The sequence below is a fragment of the Anomaloglossus baeobatrachus genome, chromosome 7, assembly GCF_048569485.1.
Source record: "Anomaloglossus baeobatrachus isolate aAnoBae1 chromosome 7, aAnoBae1.hap1, whole genome shotgun sequence".
In the NCBI taxonomy this organism is placed as follows: Eukaryota; Metazoa; Chordata; class Amphibia; order Anura; family Aromobatidae; genus Anomaloglossus; species Anomaloglossus baeobatrachus.
Genome location: NC_134359.1, coordinates 6,347,090 through 6,371,217, shown reverse-complemented (window position 1 = coordinate 6,371,217; position 24,128 = coordinate 6,347,090). Strand labels below are relative to the sequence as shown.

The 24,128-nt window shown below is 47.9% G+C and overlaps 1 protein-coding gene across 1 annotated transcript in view; it reads right to left on the bottom strand.

Moving 5' to 3' along the window:
* The window catches only part of OSBPL11 (oxysterol binding protein like 11), a 50,580-nt gene that overhangs the window by 13,104 nt on the left and 13,348 nt on the right, over nt 1-24,128 (bottom strand). The window contains 4 exon segments of the mRNA XM_075316984.1: nt 4,109-4,601; nt 4,672-4,812; nt 5,511-5,659; nt 16,172-16,373. Of these exon segments, the coding sequence (XP_075173099.1) occupies nt 4,109-4,601; nt 4,672-4,812; nt 5,511-5,659; nt 16,172-16,373 (985 nt within the window).

The window sequence follows — 24,128 nt, the reverse complement described above, 5'->3', positions numbered from 1 at the left end:
TTTTCAGGATACATCAGGCTTGTGTGGATCTTTTGCATTCTTCTGATGCTGAATTTTATGGTGAGGACGCAGGAGAGGTTTTCTTCTGATGACTCTTTCATGAAGGCCATATTTGTGCAGGTGTCTCTGAACAGTAGAACAATGTACCACAACTCCAGAGTCTGCTGAATCTTCCAGAAGGTCTTTAGCAGTCAGTCAGGGGTTCTGACTTGTCTCTAGCAATCCTACCAGCAGCTCTCACAGACATTTAGCTTGGTTTTCCACACCTGATCTTCACCTCCACTATTCCTGGTAACGGCCATTTCTTAATTACATTTCTGTCTGAGGAAAGGGCAACTTAAATGCTTTGCTATCTTCTTAGAACCTTCTCCTGCTTTGTTTGCCTCCACCATTTTCAGAGTGCTAGGCAGCTGCTCAGAAGAACCCATGGCTGCTATTTTTTTGGCACAAGGTTAGAGGCTGAGATTTTATAAACTATGAAATTTGCATCACCGGCCTTTCCTAATGATGATAGTGAACAAGCCATAACCCTAACAGGATAATTAAAGGGAACCTGTCACCAGATTTGTCCCCTATAAGCTGTGGCCATCACCACTGAGCCCTGATATACTGCGTTCTAGTACACTGTGTATAAGAGCCCAGGCCGCTCTGTATAACATAAAAACAGCTTTTATTATACTCGCTTGGGAGCGGCCCCGACGGGCGTCGCCAGTCTCGGCCCCGATGGGCGTCACCGGTCTCGGCCTCTATCCTTGCAATTGGCGTCCTCCTTCCCTGCTACATGTTGATGACGCGTCCTACGCCATCCACACAGAGGCCGACATTGCGCTCCTGCGCACTTCTCTGTCCCGCTGAGGGCAGTATGAAGTACTATAATGCGCAGGCGCGAGGAAAGGTCAGAGAACGGCCACAGGTGAGTATAATAAAGGAGTTTGTATATTATACAGAGGCCTGGGCTCTTATACAGTCAGGACCAGAAATATTTGGACAGTGACACAAGTTTTGTTATTTTAGCTGTTTACAAAAACATGTTCAGAAATACAATTATATATATAATATGGACTGAAAGTGCACACTCCCAGCTGCAATATGAGAGTTTTCACATCCAAATCGGAGAAAGGGTTTAGGAATCATAGCTCTGTAATGCATAGCCTCCTCTTTTTCAAGGGACCAAAAGTAATTGGACAAGGGACTCTAAGGGCTGCAATTAACTCTGAAGGCGTCTCCCTCGTTAACCTGTAATCAATGATGTATTTAAAAGGTCTGGGGTTGATTACAGGTGTGTGGTTTTGCATTTGGAAGCGTTGCTGTGACCAGACAACATGCGGTCTAAGGAACTCTCAATTGAGGTGAAGCAGAACATCCTGAGGCTGAAAAAAAGAAAAAATCCATCAGAGAGATAGCAGACATGCTTGAAGTATCAAAATCAACAGTCGGGTACATTCTGAGAAAAAAGGAATTGACTGGTGAGCTTGGGAACTCAAAAAGGCCTGGGCGTCCACGGATGACAACAGTGGTGGATGATCGCCGCATACTTTCTTTGGTGAAGAAGAACCCGTTCACAACATCAACTGAAGTCCAGAACACTCTCAGTGAAGTAGGTGTATCTGTCTCTAAGTCACCAGTAAAGAGAAGACTCCATGAAAGTAAATACAAAGGGTTCACATCTAGATGCAAACCATTCATCAATTCCAAAAATAGACAGGCCAGAGTTACATTTGCTGAAAAACACCTCATGAAGCCAGCTCAGTTCTGGAAAAGTATTCTATGGACAGATGAGACAAAGATCAACCTGTACCAGAATGATGGGAAGAAAAAAGTCTGGAGAAGAAAGGGAACGGCACATGATCCAAGGCACACCACATCCTCTGTAAAACATGGTGGAGGCAACGTGATGGCATGGGCATGCATGGCTTTCAATGGCACTGGGTCATTTGTGTTTATTGATGACATAACAGCAGACAAGAGTAGCCGGATGAATTCTGAAGTGTACCGGGATATACTTTCAGCCCAGATTCAGCCAAATGCTGCAAAGTTGATCGGACGGCGCTTCATAGTACAGATGGACAATGACCCCAAGCATACAGCCAAAGCTACCCAGGAGTTCATGAGTGCAAAAAAGTGGAACATTCTGCAATGGCCAAGTCAATCACCAGATCTTAACCCAATTGAGCATGCATTTCACTTGCTCAAATCCAGACTTAAGACGGAAAGACCCACAAACAAGCAAGACCTGAAGGCTGTGGCTGTAAAGGCCTGGCAAAGCATTAAGAAGGAAACCCAGCGTTTGGTGATGTCCATGGGTTCCAGACTTAAGGCAGTGATTGCCTCCAAAGGATTCGCAACAAAATATTGAAAATAAAAATATTTTGTTTGGGTTTGGTTTATTTGTCCAATTACTTTTGACCTCCTAAAATGTGGAGTGTTTGTAAAGAAATGTGACAATTCCTACAATTTCTATCAGATATTTTTGTTCAAACCTTCAATTTAAACGTTACAATCTGCACTTGAATTCTGTTGTAGAGGTTTCATTTCAAATCCAATGTGGTGGCATGCAGAGCCCAACTCGCCAAAAATGTGTCACTGGCCAAAGATTTCTGGTCCTAACTGTATACAGGACTGTAGAACGCAGTATATAGGGGCCACTGGTGGTGCCTGCAGCTTATAGGGGACAAACATGGTGACAGGTCCCTTTAAGGTCTGAAACCTTGGTCACAGTTATCTGAGCACACAAATCTCCAAAGGTGTCAAAACTTTTGCACTGCCCATTTTCCTTTCTGTAATTTTTAAAATGTAAAAGATTAGTATTTTTTCCATTAAAATACCAAGTAAATGCGTCAACGCCGGAACCTTCCACCTCTTATAGGTCATTTCATCTCCAACTCGCTAAACTGTTCACAAGAACAGGACATTTGACCAGGGGTGCACAAACTTTTACATGGCACTGTACATCCTGGATTATGCTCTACTCCAGAGCTGCACTCACTATTCTGCTGGTGCAGAACCCGTATATACTGTATGGGACGTACCGAGCCGTACAGGACCCGTATATACTGTATGGGACGTACCAAGCCGTACAGGACCCGTATATACTGTATGGGACGTACCAAGCCGTACAGGACCCGTATATACTGTATGGGACACCCCGAGCCGTACAGAACCCGTATATACTGTATGGGACACCCCGAGCCGTACAGGACCCGTATATACTGTATGGGACGCACCGAGCCGCACAGGACCCGTATATACTGTATGGGACACCCCGAGCCATACAGGACCCGTATATACTGTATGGGACGCACCGAGCCGCACAGGACCCGTATATACTGTATGGGACGCCCCGAGCCGTACAGGACCCGTATATACTGTATGGGACGCCCCGAGCCGTACAGGACCCGTATATACTGTATGGGACGCTCCGAGCCCTACAGGACCCGTATATACTGTATGGGACGCACCGAACCGTACAGGACCCGTATATACTGTATGGGACACCCCGAGCCGTACATGACCCGTATATACTGTATGGGACACCCCGAGCCGTACAGGACCCGTATATACTGTATGGGACACCCCGAGCCGTACAGGACCCGTATATACTGTATGGGACGCCCCGAGCCGTACAGAACCCGTACATACTGTATGGGACGCCCCGAGCCGTACAGAACCCGTATATACTGTATGGGACACCCCGAGCCGTACAGGACCCGTATATACTGTATGGGACGCCCCGAGCCGTACAGAACCCGTATATACTGTATGGGACGCCCCGAGCCGTACAGGACCCGTATATACTGTATGGGACGCCCCGAGCCGTACAGGACCCGTATATACTGTATGGGACGCCCGAGCCGTACAGAACCCGTATATATTGTATGGGACGCCCCGAGCCCTACAGGACCCGTATATACTGTGTGGGACGCCCCGAGCCATACAGGACCCATATATACTGTATGGGATGCCCCGAGCCCTACAGGACCCGTATATACTGTATGGGACGCCCCGAGCCATACAGGACCCGTATATGTTGTATTTCGGGGGCAGGGCTCTTGTTGCTATAGTGACAGATTTGCGCTCTGGCCCGTTGGAGCCCAAGGCCCCCACTCACCTTCTCCCACCATGGTGACTCCGATGGACATCCCCATGAACTTGCTCTTGGTCCACACGTGGGTGTTGACGCACATTTTGCGTTCTGGACACTCGGCGTAGAATCCTGAGACCGGCGGGTGGTGGGAGACCTGCTCAGCCACAAACCTGACGGAGTAGCAGTCCTTCTCCTTGTCTGTGGGGTCCTCCGGAGCTGGCGCCTGGTCCGGCTCCTCCACCACAGTCTCTGAGGTTTGGGGGGGCAGCACACACTGTTTGGGGACCCGCCAGGAGCAGTGGAAGGTCTCCCCGATGATGGGGTTGTATGGCTTCTTGGCCAGGGCGCCCTTGCGTCCTTCATGGAAGGAGGTGAGGTAATACTCCACAAAGCGCAGCATGCGAGCTTCAGGGGTGAGCCCCCCGCTGATGGACAGGAAGAGGTCGGGGTGGGAGAGGAAGTCTGCATACATCTCCAGGAGCGACCGCTTCTCCAGGATGAAGGTGGGGAGGACCACCTGGAAGAAACCGACAGTAAGAACCTGCAGTCTCCGCTGACCACGTCTGGGCCAGGGGTGGTGAACTGACCCGTGTGAGGTCCATGCCGAGCTTCAGCTGGGACAGGAGGTGCAGGATGACGCTGCGCTGCTCCTCCACCGCCCCCAGGTCATCCTCCGCCAGCTCGCACAGGTCCTCCTCCTCCTCCTCCGGGCCAATGTCCACAGGGTCCTGAGAGAAAGACAGGTGGAAGGGTGACGGAGAAGACTGCACCCCCAATACAAGAATATAGGGTCACAGTGCTCCCCAAAACTACACAATATCCCCAATACAAGAATATAGGGTCACATGCTCCCCAAAACTACACAGCATCCCCAATACAATAATATAGGGTTACATGCTCCCCAAAACTACACAATATCCCCAATACAAAATTATAGGGTCACATGCTCCTCAAACGACAGGCATGAGCGCGGGACCCCCAGGATGGGGACAGGAAAACTGATCAGATGAAACTTGTTACCATGGTGACAGCCAGACAACCCCCCCACAGACATCACCACCTAACACATGACTGCAGCCACCTACTGACAACCCGATGTCCTGGACCAGGGGAGGGTGACCCCATCATCACAATGAGATTTACTAAGACTTTCAGCAAATGCAGGGACCCTCTTGCCCATCAGCCCCGGGGTCCTCTATTAGTCCAGTGCACAGTGTATGGCGGGACCCCACACACTTTAGTCTGTGGGGGTCTCTATGTATAATCGGATATGCACAGACTATCGTTCTGTCCTCTCCATGAAGCTGCCCTGGGCCGATGGTGGACTGTTATGTGAGGTGCACCCTTCCCCCCATTAGTACCATGCTCCTGCAGCCCTGCCCCCCATTAGTACCATGCTCCCGGGGAGCGTCATGTTGGCGCTTACCCTGCACAGCTGGCCGCTCTCCGGCTCCCCCGGCGTCTCAATCAGCAGGTCCGGCTCCTTACTCTCCTCGGCCAGGAAGCCGGGGGCTTCGCCATTCTCCAGGGGCTCGGGCAGGAGGCTCTTTGGTTCCAGCCAGTTTATCGTCACCCCTGAGGGAAAAGGAACTTTGCACTTAGAGCCGCTCATAGTCCAGGTGAAGTCCTAGTGTGTGCGGCGGGCATGCGACATGGCGACCGGCGTCTGCGCCCTAATAATCCGGGGGAGCGCAGGAGGAGACGCTGCCTCTCAGTGGCTCCGCAGCTCGTACAGGACAATGCCCTCCCCGTCAGGTTTACCTGTCCAGATATTCAGAGAACTCGATACTGACAGGTAACGCGACACCACCGCCGAGCAACTGCATCCGAAACACAGACTGGAAAATTGTACGGAGATACGCGCCCAGCGCTGCGGTCACCGTCAAGGACACAGACAGGCGCCCCGAGAGGCCGAGGCAAAAAGGTGACACGGCCGGGTGCCCCGAGAGGCCGAGGCAAAAAGGCGACACGGCCGGGCGCCCCGAGAGGCCGAGGCAAAAAGGCGGCACGGCCGGGTGCCCCAAGAGGTCAGGGGCAGATGAGACACTGCCAGGCGCACCGAGTGGTCGAGGGCAAAAAGGAGACACGGCCGAGCGTACCCAGAGGTCGGGGGCAGAGGCGACACGGCCGGGTGCCCCGAGAGGCCGGGGCAAAAAGGCGACGCGGCCGGGCGCCCCGAGAGGCCGAGGCAAAAAGGCGACATGGCCGGGCGCCCCAAGAGGTCAGGGGCAGATGAGACACTGCCAGGCGCACCCAGAGGTCGGGGGCAAAAAGGAGACACGGCCGAGCGTACCCAGAGGTCGGAGGCAGAGGCGACACGGCCGGGTGCACCCAGAGGTCAGGGGCAAAAAGGCGACACGGCCGGGCGCCCCGAGAGGCCGAGGCAAAAAGGCGACGCGGCCGGGTTGGCCGGGACACAAAAAGAGTTGAGGAGCAGAGGCGACACGGCCGGGTTCACCGAGACGTTAGGGGAAAAAAAACAAAAAGGGGACACGGCCGGGCGCATCGAAAGGGCAGGGTCAAACTGGACACGGCAGGGCGCACTGAGAGGTCAAAAGAAAAAACAAAAAGGGGACATGACCTGGCACCTCGAAAAAGCAAGGTCAGAGGCGAGGGAGCGGGCGCCCGCTCCCCCGCCTCTGACCCTGAAAGGCGGGCACCCGCTCCCTCGCCTCTGACCTTGCTTTTTTGAGGCGCCCGCCTGTCAGGGTCAGAGGCGGGGGAGCGGGCGCCCGCCTGTCAGGGTCAGAGGCGGGGGAGCGGGCGCCCGCCTGTCAGGGTCAGAGGCGGGGGAGCGGGCGCCCGCCTGTCAGGGTCAGAGGCGAGGGAGCGGGCGCCCGCCTGTCAGGGTCAGAGGCGAGGGAGCGGGCGCCCGCCTGTCAGGGTCAGAGGCGAGGGAGCGGGCGTCCGCCTGTCAGGGTCAGAGGCGAGGGAGCGGGCGTCCGCCTGTCAGGGTCAGAGGCGAGGGAGCGGGCGTCCGCCTGTCAGGGTCAGAGGCGAGGGAGCGGGCGTCCGCCTGTCAGGGTCAGAGGCGAGGGAGCGGGCGTCCGCCTGTAAGAATGACGAAGCAGAGACAAAGATTACGGTGAGATTCCTCTGGTGAGGGGCACAATTGATACCGCGGGCGCAGCTCACACGATCAGTGCTACCAGGGCGAGGGGTTCGGAGCCTATCACCCAGGGCGGCTCTGACCTCTCCTCACCCCCGGCTCTGGTTACAGTCAGGCGGCTGCAGGCGCTCGGGATGAATAATTCACACATCTCATTCTTATGTTTGAGGCCTTGGAGCTGCAGCCGCTCCTGATAATTCATAGCAGAGCTCCCTGCAAACATCAGGAGGCTGCGCACAGGGTGAGGGGCAGTGATGCCCGGAGAGGGGGCACAGTACGGCCGAGAGCTCCCCACACATTGTACCATTACACTCCCAGCTCCTGACAGCCCATCATGAAGACGACCAGTGCAGGTGCCATGTCTCCATCCCGCAGCAGAAAAGCATATTACGGAAGACGGCACAAAAATGATAAAAGTCACAAAAATTGCCCAACTTCCCGATTTCTGAAAAGGTTCTGGGGAATTTACTTTGATGAATCGGACCCATGGGTAAGAATATAATGCAGTATGCAAGGGCCACGCAATCAAAGGAACAGGAGAATCCCGGCTAAAAACCAGAGAGATAGTGAGGGAAGACTGAACCAATGAAGAAACAGAAGAATCCAGGAGATCTATACACAGAGAGATAGTGAGGGAAGACTGAGCCAATGAAGAAACAGAAGAATCCAGGAGATCTATACACAGAGAGATAGTGAGGGAAGACTGAGCCAATGAAGGAATAGAAGAATCCAGGAGATCTATACACAGAGAGATAGTGAGGGAAGACTGAGCTAATGAAGGAATAGAAGAATCCAGGAGATCTATACACAGAGAGATAGTGAGGGAAGACTGAGCCAATGAAGGAATAGAAGAATCCAGGAGATCTATACACAGAGAGATAGTGAGGGAAGACTGAGCCAATGAAGGAATAGAAGAATCCAGGAGATCTATACACAGAGAGATAGTGAGGGAAGACTGATCTAATGAAGGAATAGAAGAATCCAGGAGATCTATACACAGAGAGATAGTGAGGGAAGACTGAACCAATGAAGAAACAGAAGAATCCAGGAGATCTATACACAGAGATAGTGAAGGAAGACTGTGCTAATGAAGGAATAGAAGAATCCAGGAGATCTATACACAGAGAGATAGTGAGGGAAGACTGAGCTAATGAAGGAATAGAAGAATCCAGGAGATCTATACACAGAGAGATAGTGAGGGAAGACTGAACCAATGAAGAAACAGAAGAATCCAGGAGATCTATACACAGAGAGATAGTGAGGGAAGACTGAACCAATGAAGAAACAGAAGAATCCAGGAGATCTATACACAGATAGTGAGGGAAGACTGAACCAATGAAGAAACAGAAGAATCCAGGAGATCTATACACAGAGAGATAGTGAGGGAAGACTGAGCCAATGAAGGAATAGAAGAATCCAGGAGATCTATACACAGAGAGATAGTGAGGGAAGACTGAGCCAATGAAGGAATAGAAGAATCCAGGAGATCTATACACAGAGAGATAGTGAGGGAAGACTGAGCCAATGAAGGAATAGAAGAATCCAGGAGATCTATACACAGAGAGATAGTGAGGGAAGACTGAACCAATGAAGAAACAGAAGAATCCAGGAGATCTATACACAGAGAGATAGTGAGGGAAGACTGAACCAATGAAGAAACAGAAGAATCCAGGAGATCTATACACAGAGAGATAGTGAGGGAAGACTGATCTAATGAAGGAATAGAAGAATCCAGGAGATCTATACCCAGAGAGATAGTGAGGGAAGACTGAACCAATGAAGGAATAGAAGAATCCAGGAGATCTATACACAGAGAGATAGTGAGGGAAGACTGATCTAATGAAGGAAGAGAAGAATCCAGGAGATCTATACACAGAGAGATAGTGAGGGAAGACTGAGCTAATGAAGGAAGAGAAGAATCCAGGAGATCTATACACAGAGATAGTGAGGGAAAACTGAACCAATGAAGGAATAGAAGAATCCAGGAGATCTATACACAGAGAGATAGTGAGGGAAGACTGAGCTAATGAAGGAATAGAAGAATCCAGGAGATCTATACACAGAGAGATAGTGAGGGAAGACTGAGCTAATGAAGGAATAGAAGAATCCAGGAGATCTATACACAGAGAGATAGTGAGGGAAGACTGAACCAATGAAGAAACAGAAGAATCCAGGAGATCTATACACAGAGAGATAGTGAGGGAAAACTGAACCAATGAAGGAATAGAAGAATCCAGGAGATCTATACACAGAGAGATAGTGAGGGAAGACTGAGCTAATGAAGGAATAGAAGAATCCAGGAGAGCTATACACAGAGAGATAGTGAGAGAAGACTGATCTAATGAAGGAATAGAAGAATCCAGGAGATCTATACACAGAGATAGTGAGGGAAGACTGAGCTAATGAAGGAATAGAAGAATCCAGGAGATCTATACACAGAGAGATAGTAAGGGAAGACTGAGCTAATGAAGGAATAGAAGAATCCAGGGGATCTATACACAGAGAGATAGTAAGGGAAGACTGAGCTAATGAAGGAATAGAAGAATCCAGGAGATCTATACACAGAGATAGTGAGGGAAGACTGAGCTAATGAAGGAATAGAAGAATCCAGGAGATCTATACACAGAGAGATAGTGAGGGAAGACTGCGCTAATGAAGGAATAGAGGAATCCAGGAGATCTATACACAGAGAGATAGTGAGGGAAGACTGATCTGATGAAGGAATAGAAGAATCCAGGGGATCTATACACAGAGATAGTGAGGAAAGACTGAGCTAATGAAGGAATAGAAGAATCCAGGAGATCTATACACAGAGATAGTGAAGGAAGACTGAGCTAATGAAGGAACAGAAGAATCCAGGGGATCTATACACAGAGAGATAGTGAGGGAAGACTGAGCTAATGAAGGAATATAAGAATATAGGAAATCTATACCCAGAGAGATAGTGAGGGAAGACTGAGCTAATGAAGGAATAGAAGAATCCAGGAGATCTATACACAGAGAGATCGTGAGGGAAGACTGAGCCAATGAAGGAATAGAAGAATCCAGGAGATCTATACACAGAGAGATAGTGAGGGAAGACTGAGCCAATGAAGGAATAGAAGAATCCAGGAGATCTATACACAGAGAGATAGTGAGGGAAGACTGAACCAATGAAGAAACAGAAGAATCCAGGAGATCTATACACAGAGAGATAGTGAGGGAAGACTGAACCAATGAAGAAACAGAAGAATCCAGGAGATCTATACACAGAGAGATAGTGAGGGAAGACTGATCTAATGAAGGAATAGAAGAATCCAGGAGATCTATACCCAGAGAGATAGTGAGGGAAGACTGAACCAATGAAGAAACAGAAGAATCCAGGAGATCTATACACAGAGAGATAGTGAGGGAAGACTGATCTAATGAAGGAAGAGAAGAATCCAGGAGATCTATACACAGAGAGATAATGAGGGAAGACTGAGCTAATGAAGGAAGAGAAGAATCCAGGAGATCTATACACAGAGAGATAGTGAGGGAAGACTGAACCAATGAAGAAACAGAAGAATCCAGGAGATCTATACACAGAGATAGTGAGGGAAAACTGAACCAATGAAGGAATAGAAGAATCCAGGAGATCTATACACAGAGAGATAGTAAGGGAAGACTGAGCTAATGAAGGAATAGAAGAATCCAGGAGATCTATACACAGAGATAGTGAGGGAAGACTGAGCTAATGAAGGAATAGAAGAATCCAGGAGATCTATACACAGAGAGATAGTGAGGGAAGACTGAGCTAATGAAGGAATAGAAGAATCCAGGAGATCTATACACAGAGGGATAGTGAGGGAAGACTGATCTAATGAATGAATAGAAGAATCCAGGAGATCTATACACAGAGAGATAGTAAGGGAAGACTGAGCTAACGAAGGAATAGAAGAATCCAGGAGATCTATACACAGGGAGATAGTGAGGGAAGACTGAGCTAATGAAGGAACAGAAGAATCCAGGAGATCTATACACAGAGAGATAGTGAGGGAGGACTGAGCTAATGAAGGAAGAGAAGAATCCAGGAGATCTATACACAGAGAGATAGTGAGGGAAGACTGAGCTAATGAAGGAATAGAAGAATCCAGGAGATCTATACACAGAGAGACAGTGAGGGAAGACTGAGCTAATGAAGGATTAGAAGAATCCAGGAGATCTATACACAGAGATAGTGAGGGAAGACTGAACCAATGAAGAAACAGAAGAATCCAGGAGATCTATACACAGAGAGATAGTGAGGGAAGACTGAGCTAATGAAGGAATAGAAGAATCCAGGAGATCTATACACAGAGAGATAGTGAGGGAAGACTGAGCTAATGAAGGAATAGAAGAATCCAGGAGATCTATACACAGAGAGATAGTGAGGGAAGACTGAGCTAATGAAGGAATAGAAGAATCCAGGAGATCTATACACAGAGATAGTGAGGGAAGACTGAGCTAATGAAGGAATAGAAGAATATAGGAGATCTATACCCAGAGAGATAGTGAGGGAAGACTGAGCTAATGAAGGAATAGAAGAATCCAGGAGATCTATACACAGAGAGATAGTGAGGGAAGACTGAGCTAATGAAGGAATAGAAGAATCCAGGAGATCTATACACAGAGAGATAGTGAGGGAAGACTGAGCTAATGAAGGAATAGAAGAATCCAGGAGATCTATACACAGAGAGATAGTGAGGGAAGACTGAACCAATGAAGAAACAGAAGAATCCAGGAGATCTATACACAGAGATAGTGAAGGAAGACTGAGGTAATGAAGGAATAGAAGAATCCAGGGGATCTATACACAGAAAGATAGTGAGGGAAGACTGAGCTAATGAAGGAATAGAAGAATCCAGGAGATCTATACACAGAGAGATAGTGAGGGAAGACTGAGCTAATGAAGGAATAGAAGAATCCAGGGGATCTATACACAGAGAGATAGTGAGGGAAGACTGAGCTAATGAAGGAATAGAAGAATCCAGGAGATCTATACACAGAGAGATAGTGAGGGAAGACTGAGCTAATGAAGGAATAGAAGAATCCAGGAGATCTATACACAGAGAGATAGTGAGGGAAGACTGAGCTAATGAAGGAATAGAAGAATCCAGGAGATCTATACACAGAGAGATAGTGAGGGAAGACTGAGCTAATGAAGAATAGAAGAATCCAGGAGATCTATACACAGAGAGATAGTGAGGGAAGACCGAGCTAATGAAGGAATAGAAGAATCCAGGAGCTCTATACACAGAGAGATAGTGAGGGAAGACTGAGCTAATGAAGGAATAGAAGAATCCAGGAGATCTATACACAGAGAGATAGTGAGGGAAGACTGAGCTAATGAAGGAATAGAAGAATCCAGGGGATCTATACACAGAGAGATAGTGAGGGAAGACTGAGCTAATGAAGGAATAGAAGAATCCAGGAGATCTATACACAGAGAGATAGTGAGGGAAGACTGAGCTAATGAAGGAATAGAGGAATCCAGGAGATCTATACACAGAGAGATAGTGAGGGAAGACTGAGCTAATGAAGGAATAGAAGAATCCAGGAGATCTATACACAGAGATAGTGAGGGAAGACTGAGCTAATGAAGGAACAGAAGAATCCAGGGGATCTATACCCAGAGAGATAGTGAGGGAAGACTGAGCTAATGAAGGAATAGAAGAATCCAGGAGATCTATACACAGAGAGATAGTGAGGGAAGACTGAGCTAATGAAGGAATAGAAGAATCCAGGAGATCTATACACAGAGAGATAGTGAGGGAAGACTGAGCTAATGAAGGAACAGAAGAATCCAGGAGATCTATACACAGAGAGATAGTGAGGGAAGACTGATCTAATGAAGTAACAGAAGAATCCAGGAGATCTATACACACACACAGAGATAGTGAGGGAAGACTGAGCTAATGAAGGAATAGAAGAATCCAGGAGATCTATACACAGAGAGATAGTGAGGGAAGACTGAGCTAATGAAGGAATATAAGAATATAGGAGATCTATACCCAGAGAGATAGTGAGGGAAGACTGAGCTAATGAAGGAATAGAAGAATCCAGGAGATCTATACACAGAGAGATAGTGAGGGAAGACTGATCTAATGAAGGAAGAGAAGAATCCAGGGGATCTATACACAGAGAGATAGTGAGGGAAGACTGATCTAATGAAGGAATAGAAGAATCCAGGAGATCTATACACAGAGAGATAGTGAGGGAAGACTGAGCTAATGAAGGAATAGAAGAATCCAGGAGATCTATACACAGAGAGATAGTGAGGGAAGACTGAACCAATGAAGAAACAGAAGAATCCAGGAGATCTATACACAGAGATAGTGAAGGAAGACTGAGCTAATGAAGGAATAGAAGAATCCAGGGGATCTATACACAGAAAGATAGTGAGGGAAGACGGAGCTAATGAAGGAATAGAAGAATCCAGGAGATCTATACACAGAGAGATAGTGAGGGAAGACTGAGCTAATGAAGAATAGAAGAATCCAGGAGATCTATACACAGAGAGATAGTGAGGGAAGACTGCGCTAATGAAGGAATAGAAGAATCCAGGAGATCTATACACAGAGAGATAGTGAGGGAAGACTGTGCTAATGAAGGAATAGAAGAATCCAGGAGATCTATACACAGAGAGATAGTGAGGGAAAACTGAGATAATGAAGGAATAGAAGAATCCAGGAGATCTATACACAGAGAGATAGTGAGGGAAGACTGAGCTAATGAAGGAACAGAAGAATCCAAGGGATCTATACACAGAGAGATAGTGAGGGAAGACTGAACTAATGAAGGAATAGAGGAATCCAAGGGATCTATACACAGAGAGATAGTGAGGAAATACTGAGCTAATGAAGGAAGAGAAGAATCCAGGAGATCTATACACAGAGAGATAGTGAGGGAAGACTGATCTAATGAAGGAAGAGAAGAATCCAGGAGATCTATACACAGAGAGATAGTGAGGGAAGACTGATCTAATGAAGAAAGAGAAGAATCCAGGAGATCTATACACAGAAAGATAGTGAGGGAAGACTGAGCTAATGAAGAATAGAAGAATCCAGGAGATCTATACACAGAGAGATAGTGAGGGTAGACTGAACCAATGAAGGAATAGAAGAATCCAGGAGATCTATACACAGAGAGATAGTGAGGGAAGACTGAGCTAATGAAGGAATAGAAGAATCCAGGAGATCTATACACAGAGAGATAGTGAGGGAAGACTGTGCTAATGAAGGAATAGAAGAATCCAGGAGATCTATACACAGAGAGATAGTGAGGGAAGACTGAACCAATGAAGAAACAGAAGAATCCAGGAGATCTATACACAGCGATAGTGAAGGAAGACCGCGCTGACAAATGAGCTTAAGTCTCCGGGTGCAGATGAATTACACCCCAGCGGATTGAAGGAGAGAGCAGAGGAAACTGCAAAACCAATAGCCAGAATCTGTGAAAATTTCTGTAGAACAGTTATAGTCCCAGAAGCCTGGAGGAGGGCAAATGGTTTTTTAATCATTATATTTTTATTAAAGTCTTATATTACATTATATACACAGCAATAACTGTACATCATTACAACATTCTCTTATTTCTCCTTAATAAGTTAATAACATTTGAACATTGATAACTTATCACAACAGGTTATTGGGGGAAGGAGCTGGACCCAGGGAACCTGTGATCCTGACGTCTTTACCAGGAAAATCTTTGGAGAAATTATTAAACAAGATGTATGTAAATATCTGGATGAGAATGAAGTAAACAACCAGAGCCAGCATGGGTTTGTAGCAAACAAGTCATGTCAGACCAATCTAATCTTCTTTGATGGAATCCCTGCTGGGTGGATCAGGGATCCACATAAGATATTTTATATCCTGACTTTAGCAAAGCATTTGATAAAGTATTTCATATCATCTTTATTGACAAAATGACCAAGTACAGAATGGACAAGACACCTCTTAGGTGGATTCATAACTGGCTCAGCGATCGGGATCAGTGATCAGCCCAAACGAGTAGTCATAAATGGTGGCACATTCAGTGTTTTATGGGGTACCACAGGGCTTTGTCCCCGAACCAGTGTTGTTCTACATTTTCATAAATGAGCTAGATAAGGGAGCTGTACACTGTAAACTAATTAACCCTGCAGAGGGTGCAAACATTAGAGAAGACAGAAAGGATTCAGAGGGATCTAAATAAGTGGATCAATGGGCAGCGACTGACAGAATGGTTTATAACAGAAGAAATACAAACATCTACATATGAGCAAGAAAAATAAAAGTATTATCTACAGAAAGGGAGGAATAGAACTAAAAAAACGCACAAGTGAAAAAGCCTTGGAAATAGTAAGATCACAGCTGCAAAGGAGTCAGCAGGGGGATGCAGCAGCAAAAAGGCAAACACAGGTCTGGGCTGTATCAGAAGCACAGCGTCCAGATCACGAGAAGTCGCTATACTCCTCTGTGGTCAGCGTCCAGATCACGAGAAGTCGCTATACTCCTCTGTGGTCAGACCTCATCTGCAATACTGGGTCCAGTGCTGGGCACCACATTATAAAATAAGACATCAATATATTGGGACAAGTTCAGAGAAGAGCGACCAGAATGGTGACCGGTCTACAAATCATGTCCTAGGAGGAACGAGTACAGGATCTGGGAAGGTTCAGCTGCAAAAAAGATGACTGAGAGGAGACGGATTAGTCTACAAATTTCTGCAGGGAGGTCCCACTGTGGAGGGGAAGACAAGAAGCTACGGGATTAAACCGATACCGAGGAGACACAGAAGATATTAGAACACTTTGATAGTGAGGAGATCAAAGAGTGGAACAGGCGACCACGAGAGGTGGTGAGGTCTCCATCAATGGAAGTCTTCAAAGAGACAGGGCAGACGTCTGTGTGGGATGAGGGGGATGGACATGACGACTATGGAGGAATCTTCCAACTTTACCAATCTATGACTCCATGTAGGTAGCGGGTACTCACCAGTGGGCAGAATGTTCTTCTGCAGAGCTGTGTGCTGCTGGTACAACATATGGAAACAGTCGTTCAGGCAGTTCATGGTCGCCATTGACGTGGCCTTCAGCATGAGAAGATCCTGGTCCAGAGAGCTGAAGTGACCGCTGGACGGAAGACCTTCAATACTGCGCATCAACTCCTTCTGCTGACACTCTGCCCGGGACATCATCTAGGGAAAGAGGGGTCACATCAAAGGCGGCACAGCAAGAAAGGGGACAGCAGAATGTGTGGCCCCAGAGACATGACATTACCGATCCAGAGCTGCACTCACTATTCTGCTGGTTCAGTCACTGTGTACATGCATTACATTACTGATCCAGAGTTACCTCCTGTATTATACTCCAGAGCTGCACTCACTATTCTGCTGGTCACTGTGTACATACATTACTGATCCTGAGTTACATCTTGTATTATACAGTGCTGGCCAAAAGTATTGGCACCCCTGCAATTCTGTCAGATAATACTCAGTTTCTTCTTGAAAATGAGTGCAATCACAAATTCTTTGTTATTATTGTCTTCATATATTTTGCTTGCAAAGAAAAAACACAAAAGAGAATGAAACAAAAATCAAATCATTGATCATTTCACACAAAACTCCAAAAATGGGCCAGACAAAAGTATTGGCACCCTTAGCCTAATACTTGGTTGCACAACCTTTAGCCAAAAATCACTGTGCACAACCGCTTCCGGTTCCATCAATGAGTTTCTTACAATGCTCGCTGGAATTTTAGACCATTCTTCTTTGGAAACTGCTCCAGGTCCCTGAGATGTGAAGGGTGCCTTCTCCAAACTGCCATTCTGAGATCTCTCCACAGGTGCTCTATGGGGTTCAGGTCTGGACTCATTGCTGGCCACTTTAGTAGTCTCCAGTGCTTTCTCTCAAACCATTTTCTAGTGCTTTTTGAAGTGTGTTTTGGGTCATTGTCCTGCTGGAAGACCCATGACCTCTGAGGGAGACCCAGCTTTCTCACACTGGGCCCTACATTATGCTGCAAAATTTGTTGGTAGTCTTCAGACTTCATAATGCCATGCACACGGTCAAGCAGTCCAGTGCCAGAGGCAGCAAAGCAACCCCAAAACATCAGGGAACCTCCGCCATGTTTGACTGTAGGGACTGTGTTCTTTTCTTTGAATGCCTCTTTTTTTTCTGTAAACTATGTTGATGGCTTTTCCCAAAAAGCTCTACTTTTGTCTCATCTGACCAGAGAACATTCTTCCAAAACGTTTTAGGCTTTCTCAGGTAAGTTTTGGCAAACTCCAGCCTGGCTTTTTTATGTCTCGAAGTAAGAAGTGGGGTCTTCCTGGGTATCCTACCATACAGTCCCTTTTCATTCAGACGCCGGCGGATAGTACGGGTGACACTGTTGTACCCTCGGACTGCAGGGCAGCTTGAACTTGTTTGGATGTTAGTCGAGGTTCTTTATCCACCATCCGCACAATCTTGCGGTGAAATCTCTCGTCAGTTTTTCTTCTCCTTCCACATCTTGGGAGGTTACCACAGTGCCATGGGCTTTACACTTCTTGATGACACTGCGCATCGTAGACACAGGAACTTTCAGGTCTTTGGAGATGGACTTGTAGCCTTGAGATTGCTCATGCTTCCTCACAATGTGGAGTCTCAAGTCCTCAGACAGTTCTTTGGTCTTTCTTTTCTCCATGCTCAATGTGGTGCACACAAGGACACAGGACAGAGGCGGAGGCAACTTTACTCCATGTCACCGGCTGCAAGTGTGATTTATTATTGCCAGCACCTGTTAGGTGCCACAGGTAAGTTACAGGCGCTGTTATTACACAAATTACAGAAGCAGCACAGGATTATTCACACAGTGCCAATACTTTTTTATATTTGGTGTGGAATTATATCCAATCTGGCTTTATGACAATTTTTTTTTTTCATTGAAAACAAATTAAATGAAGATAATGCCAAAGAATTTGTGATTGCAATCATTCTCAAGAAGAAACTAAGTATTATCTGACAGAATTGCAGGGGTGCCAATACTTTTGGCCAGCACTGTACTTCAGAGCTGCACTCACTATTCTGCTGATGCAGTCATTGTGTACATACATTACTGATCCTGAGTTACCTCCTGTATTATACTCCAGAGCTGCACTCACTATTCTGCTGCTGCAGTCATTGTGTACATACATTACTGATCCTGAGTTACCTCCTGTATTATACTCCAGAGCTGCACTCACTATTCTGCTGCTGCAGTCACTGTCTACATACATTACATTACTGATCCTGAGTTACCTCCTGTATTATACCCCAGAGCTGCACTCACTATTCTGCTGATGCAGTCATTGTGTACATACATTACTGATCCTGAGTTACATCTTGTATTATACTCCAGAGCTGGACTCACTATTCTGTTGGTTTGGTGTTGTGAATACATTTGAATTAGATTCCAGTTTGGGGTTCCCACTTGTGGTCAATGCTGATAGTGCAGGTGACTTGCTGAATGGGAAACAGACAGCTGAGGAGGATTGGCAATCGGGCCATTCGGATTTGGCCTATATAACTGAGTAGTTTCCTCCTGTTCCTTGTCGGTGCTCAATGTATCTCCCATGTGCTTAGGACATTCTGAAACCAGCCCTGTTCGCTGTGTCTACCAGGACTCCTCTCAGATAAGTTGATATTGCACATCTGCTTATGGTTTTCACTTTCTTGTTATTTTGTCTGTGTGGAGTTCATTGTGGAGTTGGATCATTCCCTGCTGGGAGTATCTGTGTACCTTGCTCCATGTTCTGCTTTGTATTGTGTTTTGTCATGCTTGGTACAATATTCAGTCCCCTATCTATATTAGTGTTTTTGTTGGATCCCAGTAACACCAGAGTACTGATATAGTGGGGGAGAGCCTGTGTGGGCTCAGGGCCCACATATCAGGCGTGCTGGTATTTACTAGGCTTTTTACGGCTGCAGATAATGCTCTTTCCTATCCTTTCCTATGGAGATAATTTGGGCCTCATCTTTGCTGAATGGTTTTCTAGCCACATATTGTGTCCTCTTATATCACCGTAATCTTTTCATGTGGGGTGTTATCTATATCTTTGAGGTTACTCCGAGGCAGATTAGCTTTTCTAATATTTCTCTCTGTAAGAATATTTAGTTCTCCAGCTTTGTCGAGGTAACCAGGTCATCGTAGGCTCGTCCCAAGGCTACTTCTGGTTGCGTGTCAGTATTAGGTCTGCAGTCCGTTAAGGTTCCAGCCACTCTGGTTATTATTTGGGTTTCCGAGCTATTGTCCTTTTTCTGATCCTCCTCTGTCACTGAATCATAACACAGACCCCTTGGTGTGTATATTACATTACTGATCCTGAGTTACCTCCTGTATTATGCTCCAGAGCTGCACTCACTATTCTACAAGTGCAGTCACTGTTTACATACATTACTGATCCTGAGTTACCTCCTGTATTATGCTCCAGAGCTGCACTCACTATTCTGCTTGTGCAGTCACTGTGTACATACATTACATTACTGATCCTGAGTTACCTCCTGTATTATCCTCCAGAGCTGCACTCACTATTCTGCTTGTGCAGTCACTGTGTACATACATTACTGATCCTGAATTACATCTTGTATTATACTGCAGAGCTGCACTCACTATTCTTCTGGTGCAGTCACTGTGTACATACATTACTGATCCTGAGTTACCTCCTGTATTATACTCCAGAGCTGCACTCACTATTCTGCTGGTGCAGTCACTGTGTACATACATTACATTACTGATCCTTAGTTACCTCCTGTATTATACTCCAGAGCTGCACTCACTATTCTGCTGGTGGAGTCACTGTGTACATACATTACTGATCCTTAGTTACCTCCTGTATTATACTCCAGAGCTACACTCACTATTCTGCTGCTGCAGTCACTGTGTACATACATTACTGATCCTGAGTTACCTCCTGTATTATACTCCAGAGCTGCACTCACTATTCTGCTGGTGCAGTCACTGTGTACATACATTACTGATCCTGAGTTACCTCCTGTATTATACTCCAGAGCTGCACTCACTATTCTGCTGGTGCAGTCACTGTGTACATACATTACTGATCCTGAGTTACCTCCTGTATTATACTCCAGAGCTGCACTCACTATTCTGCTGGTGCAGTCACTGTGTACATACATTACTGATCCTGAGTTACCTCCTGTATTATACTCCAGAGCTGCACTCACTATTCTGCTGGTGCAGTCACTGTGTACATACATTACTGATCCTGAGTTACCTCCTGTATTATACTCCAGAGCTGCACTCACTATTCTGCTGGTGCAGTCACTGTGTACATACATTACTGATCCTGAGTTACCTCCTGTATTATACTCCAGAGCTGCACTCACTATTTTGCTGCTGCAGTCACTGTTTTTTTTTTTTTATAATTATATACATTTTTGTTTTTCACCAACTATACAAAACGTGTTATATTTTCAGCAATATCGAGCAGAACTATAAACTCCCCCTCCGCGTACATATTACCCATATCAATATCAAAGATCTTACATTTAACCCTTCAATAGCCTATATTGGAATGTATAGCACTCTCTCTGCGTCCAACATCTCCCAACTGTACTATTTATGCATATTGCAGCCACGGATTCCACAATCTATGAATGAGTGCGAGTGGTTTCCTGTTCCCATATAGGCTTCTCTGCATTCGCGCTATATAAGTAACGTATGTGACACACTCCCCTGTAGTCGGGGGTCCCCGGCATTCAGTGTTTGGCAGTCACCTCCCTTGCCGCATACAGCGGTCACCTCCCTTGCCGCATACAGCGGTCACCTCCCTTGCCGCATACAGCGGTCACCTCCCTTGCCGCATACAGCAGTCACCTCCCTTGCCGCATACAGCAGTCACCTCCCTTGCCGCATACAGCAGTCACCTCCCTTGCCGCATACAGCAGTCACCTCCCTTGCCGCATACAGCAGTCACCTCCCTTGCCGCATACAGCAGTCACCTCCCTTGCCGCATACAGCAGTCACCTCCCTTGCCGCATACAGCAGTCACCTCCCTTGCCGCATACAGCAGTCACCTCCCTTGCCGCATACAGCAGTCACCTCCCTTGCCGCATACAGCAGTCACCTCCCTTGCCGCATACAGCAGTCACCTCCCTTGCCGCATACAGCAGTCACCTCCCTTGCCGCATACAGCGGTCTGGCTATCACTATGTTACAAATGTTGTCTAATTTCCTCCACGTAACCTAGAAGACATCCAGGGGTTGTCCGGGACGGTTACATCGATAAGCCCCTTCTATTAAGAACAGTTACCCAGAAGGTGCCACATCATGTGGAAAATGCCGGCCCCGTCACATCTAGGACAGGAGTTACTCCTCAACCCCATGTTACACATCATTAGCGGGGTCTATGTGCACCACGTAGAAGTGGGAGAATCCGGCTGGGTCACTCATCGATACCTCATCAGGGATCCCGTCTATCTCTGCCTCCCGTTTAGTCCTAGTGTTTACAGGGTGATCAAGCAGATCTGTATGCAGTAGGTCCCTATATGTAGTAGATCGGATTCCTCTTGGGGGTCCACTACTACACACATTTTAGCACTAGGTCTGCCTGTCCCAGCCATGATCGCTGAACCCCCTGAGCCACCGCTGCATGCGCCGCTGGTACTGGTACCACCCAAGTGGGGAGATCCCAAACGCAGCCTGTATTTGTGTAAACCATTGCAGACCTCCATATACCGTATACCTTTACGTGCCCATTCCTTAATCTTGTATACCTCAGCGCGGTTTTCATGTTATTGCTGTAATCCCTCTTATTTCTTGATCTTCCCCCAGATTCTATTCTTCAGGCTAGGTGCGGGGCTCGCTTTTCCTACTCTCCCAAATGGTCCGTCCTCCAGTCCGAACACTAATGGCTTCCGATGCAGAACGTGCCCTAAGTCTGGATGCTGGGTCCACCGCCCCTGAATCCGCCCTGAGATGTGGCCTCTGAGCTGCCGGATGATGTATCCTCGGATTGGGCAGTGCGAGCCCCCCTCATGCTTCGCTCTCTGCAGCGTCTCGAGTTTAAGCCTGGCTTGTTCGTTCTTCCATATTAGAGCAAGGAACAAGGAATCAATCTCCTTAAAGTGACTCTGAGGGATCCAAAGAGGAGGATTGTGCACACAGAGTACCCTGGGCATAAGATGGATCCGTCCCATCACTGACAAAGCTTATTCCAAGCCCTTCTCTGACTTCGCAGTGGCTTCAGTAAAGGGACTAGATTAATAGTAATGTCATTCCCAATTGGCATGGACACCTGAATGCCCAGATACCTACACTGGTCCACAAGCCGCAGTCTGTGCACCTCATCACCCAGGATCGACCCATCCACTCCCGCGTCCACCTGAAACAGATTCAATTTGGTCCAATTGATAGTCCAGAGATCCCCCCCGTACCACTGGATCACCTGCATGGCACAGCTCAACGATGCCCCTGGGTCTCCCAGAAACAACAGAATGTCGTCTGCATAGAGGGCTATCTTCTCTTCTAGATGGCCATATACAAATCCCTGTATGTCTCTGTTCTGCCGTATAGCAGCCGCCAGTGGCTCCAATGCCGGAGCAGGAGAGGCGAGAGCGGGCGTCCTAGGCGAGAGGCGAGAGCGGGCGTCCTAGGCGAGAGGCGAGAGCGGGCGTCCTAGGCGAGAGGCGAGAGCGGGCGTCCTAGGCGAGAGGCGAGAGCGGGCGTCCTAGGCGAGAGGCGAGAGCGGGCGTCCTAGGCGAGAGGCGAGAGCGGGCGTCCTAGGCGAGAGGCGAGAGCGGGCGTCCTAGGCGAGAGGCGAGAGCGGGCGTCCTAGGCGAGAGGCGAGAGCGGGCGTCCTAGGCGAGAGGCGAGAGCGGGCGTCCTAGGCGAGAGGCGAGAGCGGGCGTCCTAGGCGAGAGGCGAGAGCGGGCGTCCTAGGCGAGAGGCGAGAGCGGGCGTCCTAGGCGAGAGGCGAGAGCGGGCGTCCTAGGCGAGAGGCGAGAGCGGGCGTCCTAGGCGAGAGCGGGCGTCCTAGGCGAGAGGCGAGAGCGGGCGTCCTAGGCGACAGCGGGCATCCTTGGCGAGAGGCGAGAGCGGGCGTCCTAGGCGAGAGGCGAGAGCGGGCGTCCTAGGCGAGAGGCGAGAGCGGGCGTCCTAGGCGAGAGGCGAGAGCGGGCGTCCTAGGCGAGAGGCGAGAGCGGGCGTCCTAGGCGAGAGGCGAGAGCGGGCGTCCTAGGCGAGAGGCGAGAGCGGGCGTCCTAGGCGAGAGGCGAGAGCGGGCGTCCTAGGCGAGAGGCGAGAGCGGGCGTCCTAGGCGACAGCGGGCATCCTTGGCGAGAGCCCCTTTGTAGATCCACCGTGTGTGACAACATGCCATTAATCCTCACTTTAGCTACTGGTCTAGTATATAACAGCTGTCTCCAGGATATAAAATTAGGGCCACATCCCATATTTCTTAGCACCCCCCACAGGTACCCCCATCCCCACTGTCTAATGAGGCTATGGCTCTCTGGCCCGGAGTGACCTCCGGCAGTTGCATGTTAAGGTATAATCGTTGTATATGTTTTGCCGTGGATCTATTAGGCATAAAACCCGCCTGATCCTGGTGGATTAGGGCAGACTTCACCTCTGATAATCGATAGCATCCGTCATTACCAGTGAGATGGGCCGGCATGATTCGGGGAGTTTTGGGTCCTCTTTGGGTATTACTGTTATCGCCTCCCTCGTAGACCCCGGCAGTGGCCCCCGCTCCTTTCCTCCTCCAAGACACTCAGCAAGTTGGGTAAGAGCATTTCTTCCGGAGACTTGTACACCTCCACCGGCAGACCACCTACCCCCGGGGCTTCTTCATTTGCCATGCAAAGCTCTCTCTAGGTGCAGTCACTGTTTACATACATTACTCATTCTGTCCTTCAGAGCTGGAATCTCCCAGCTTTCTTTGCTTTCTCAGTGCACACAGCTCTGGAGAATTG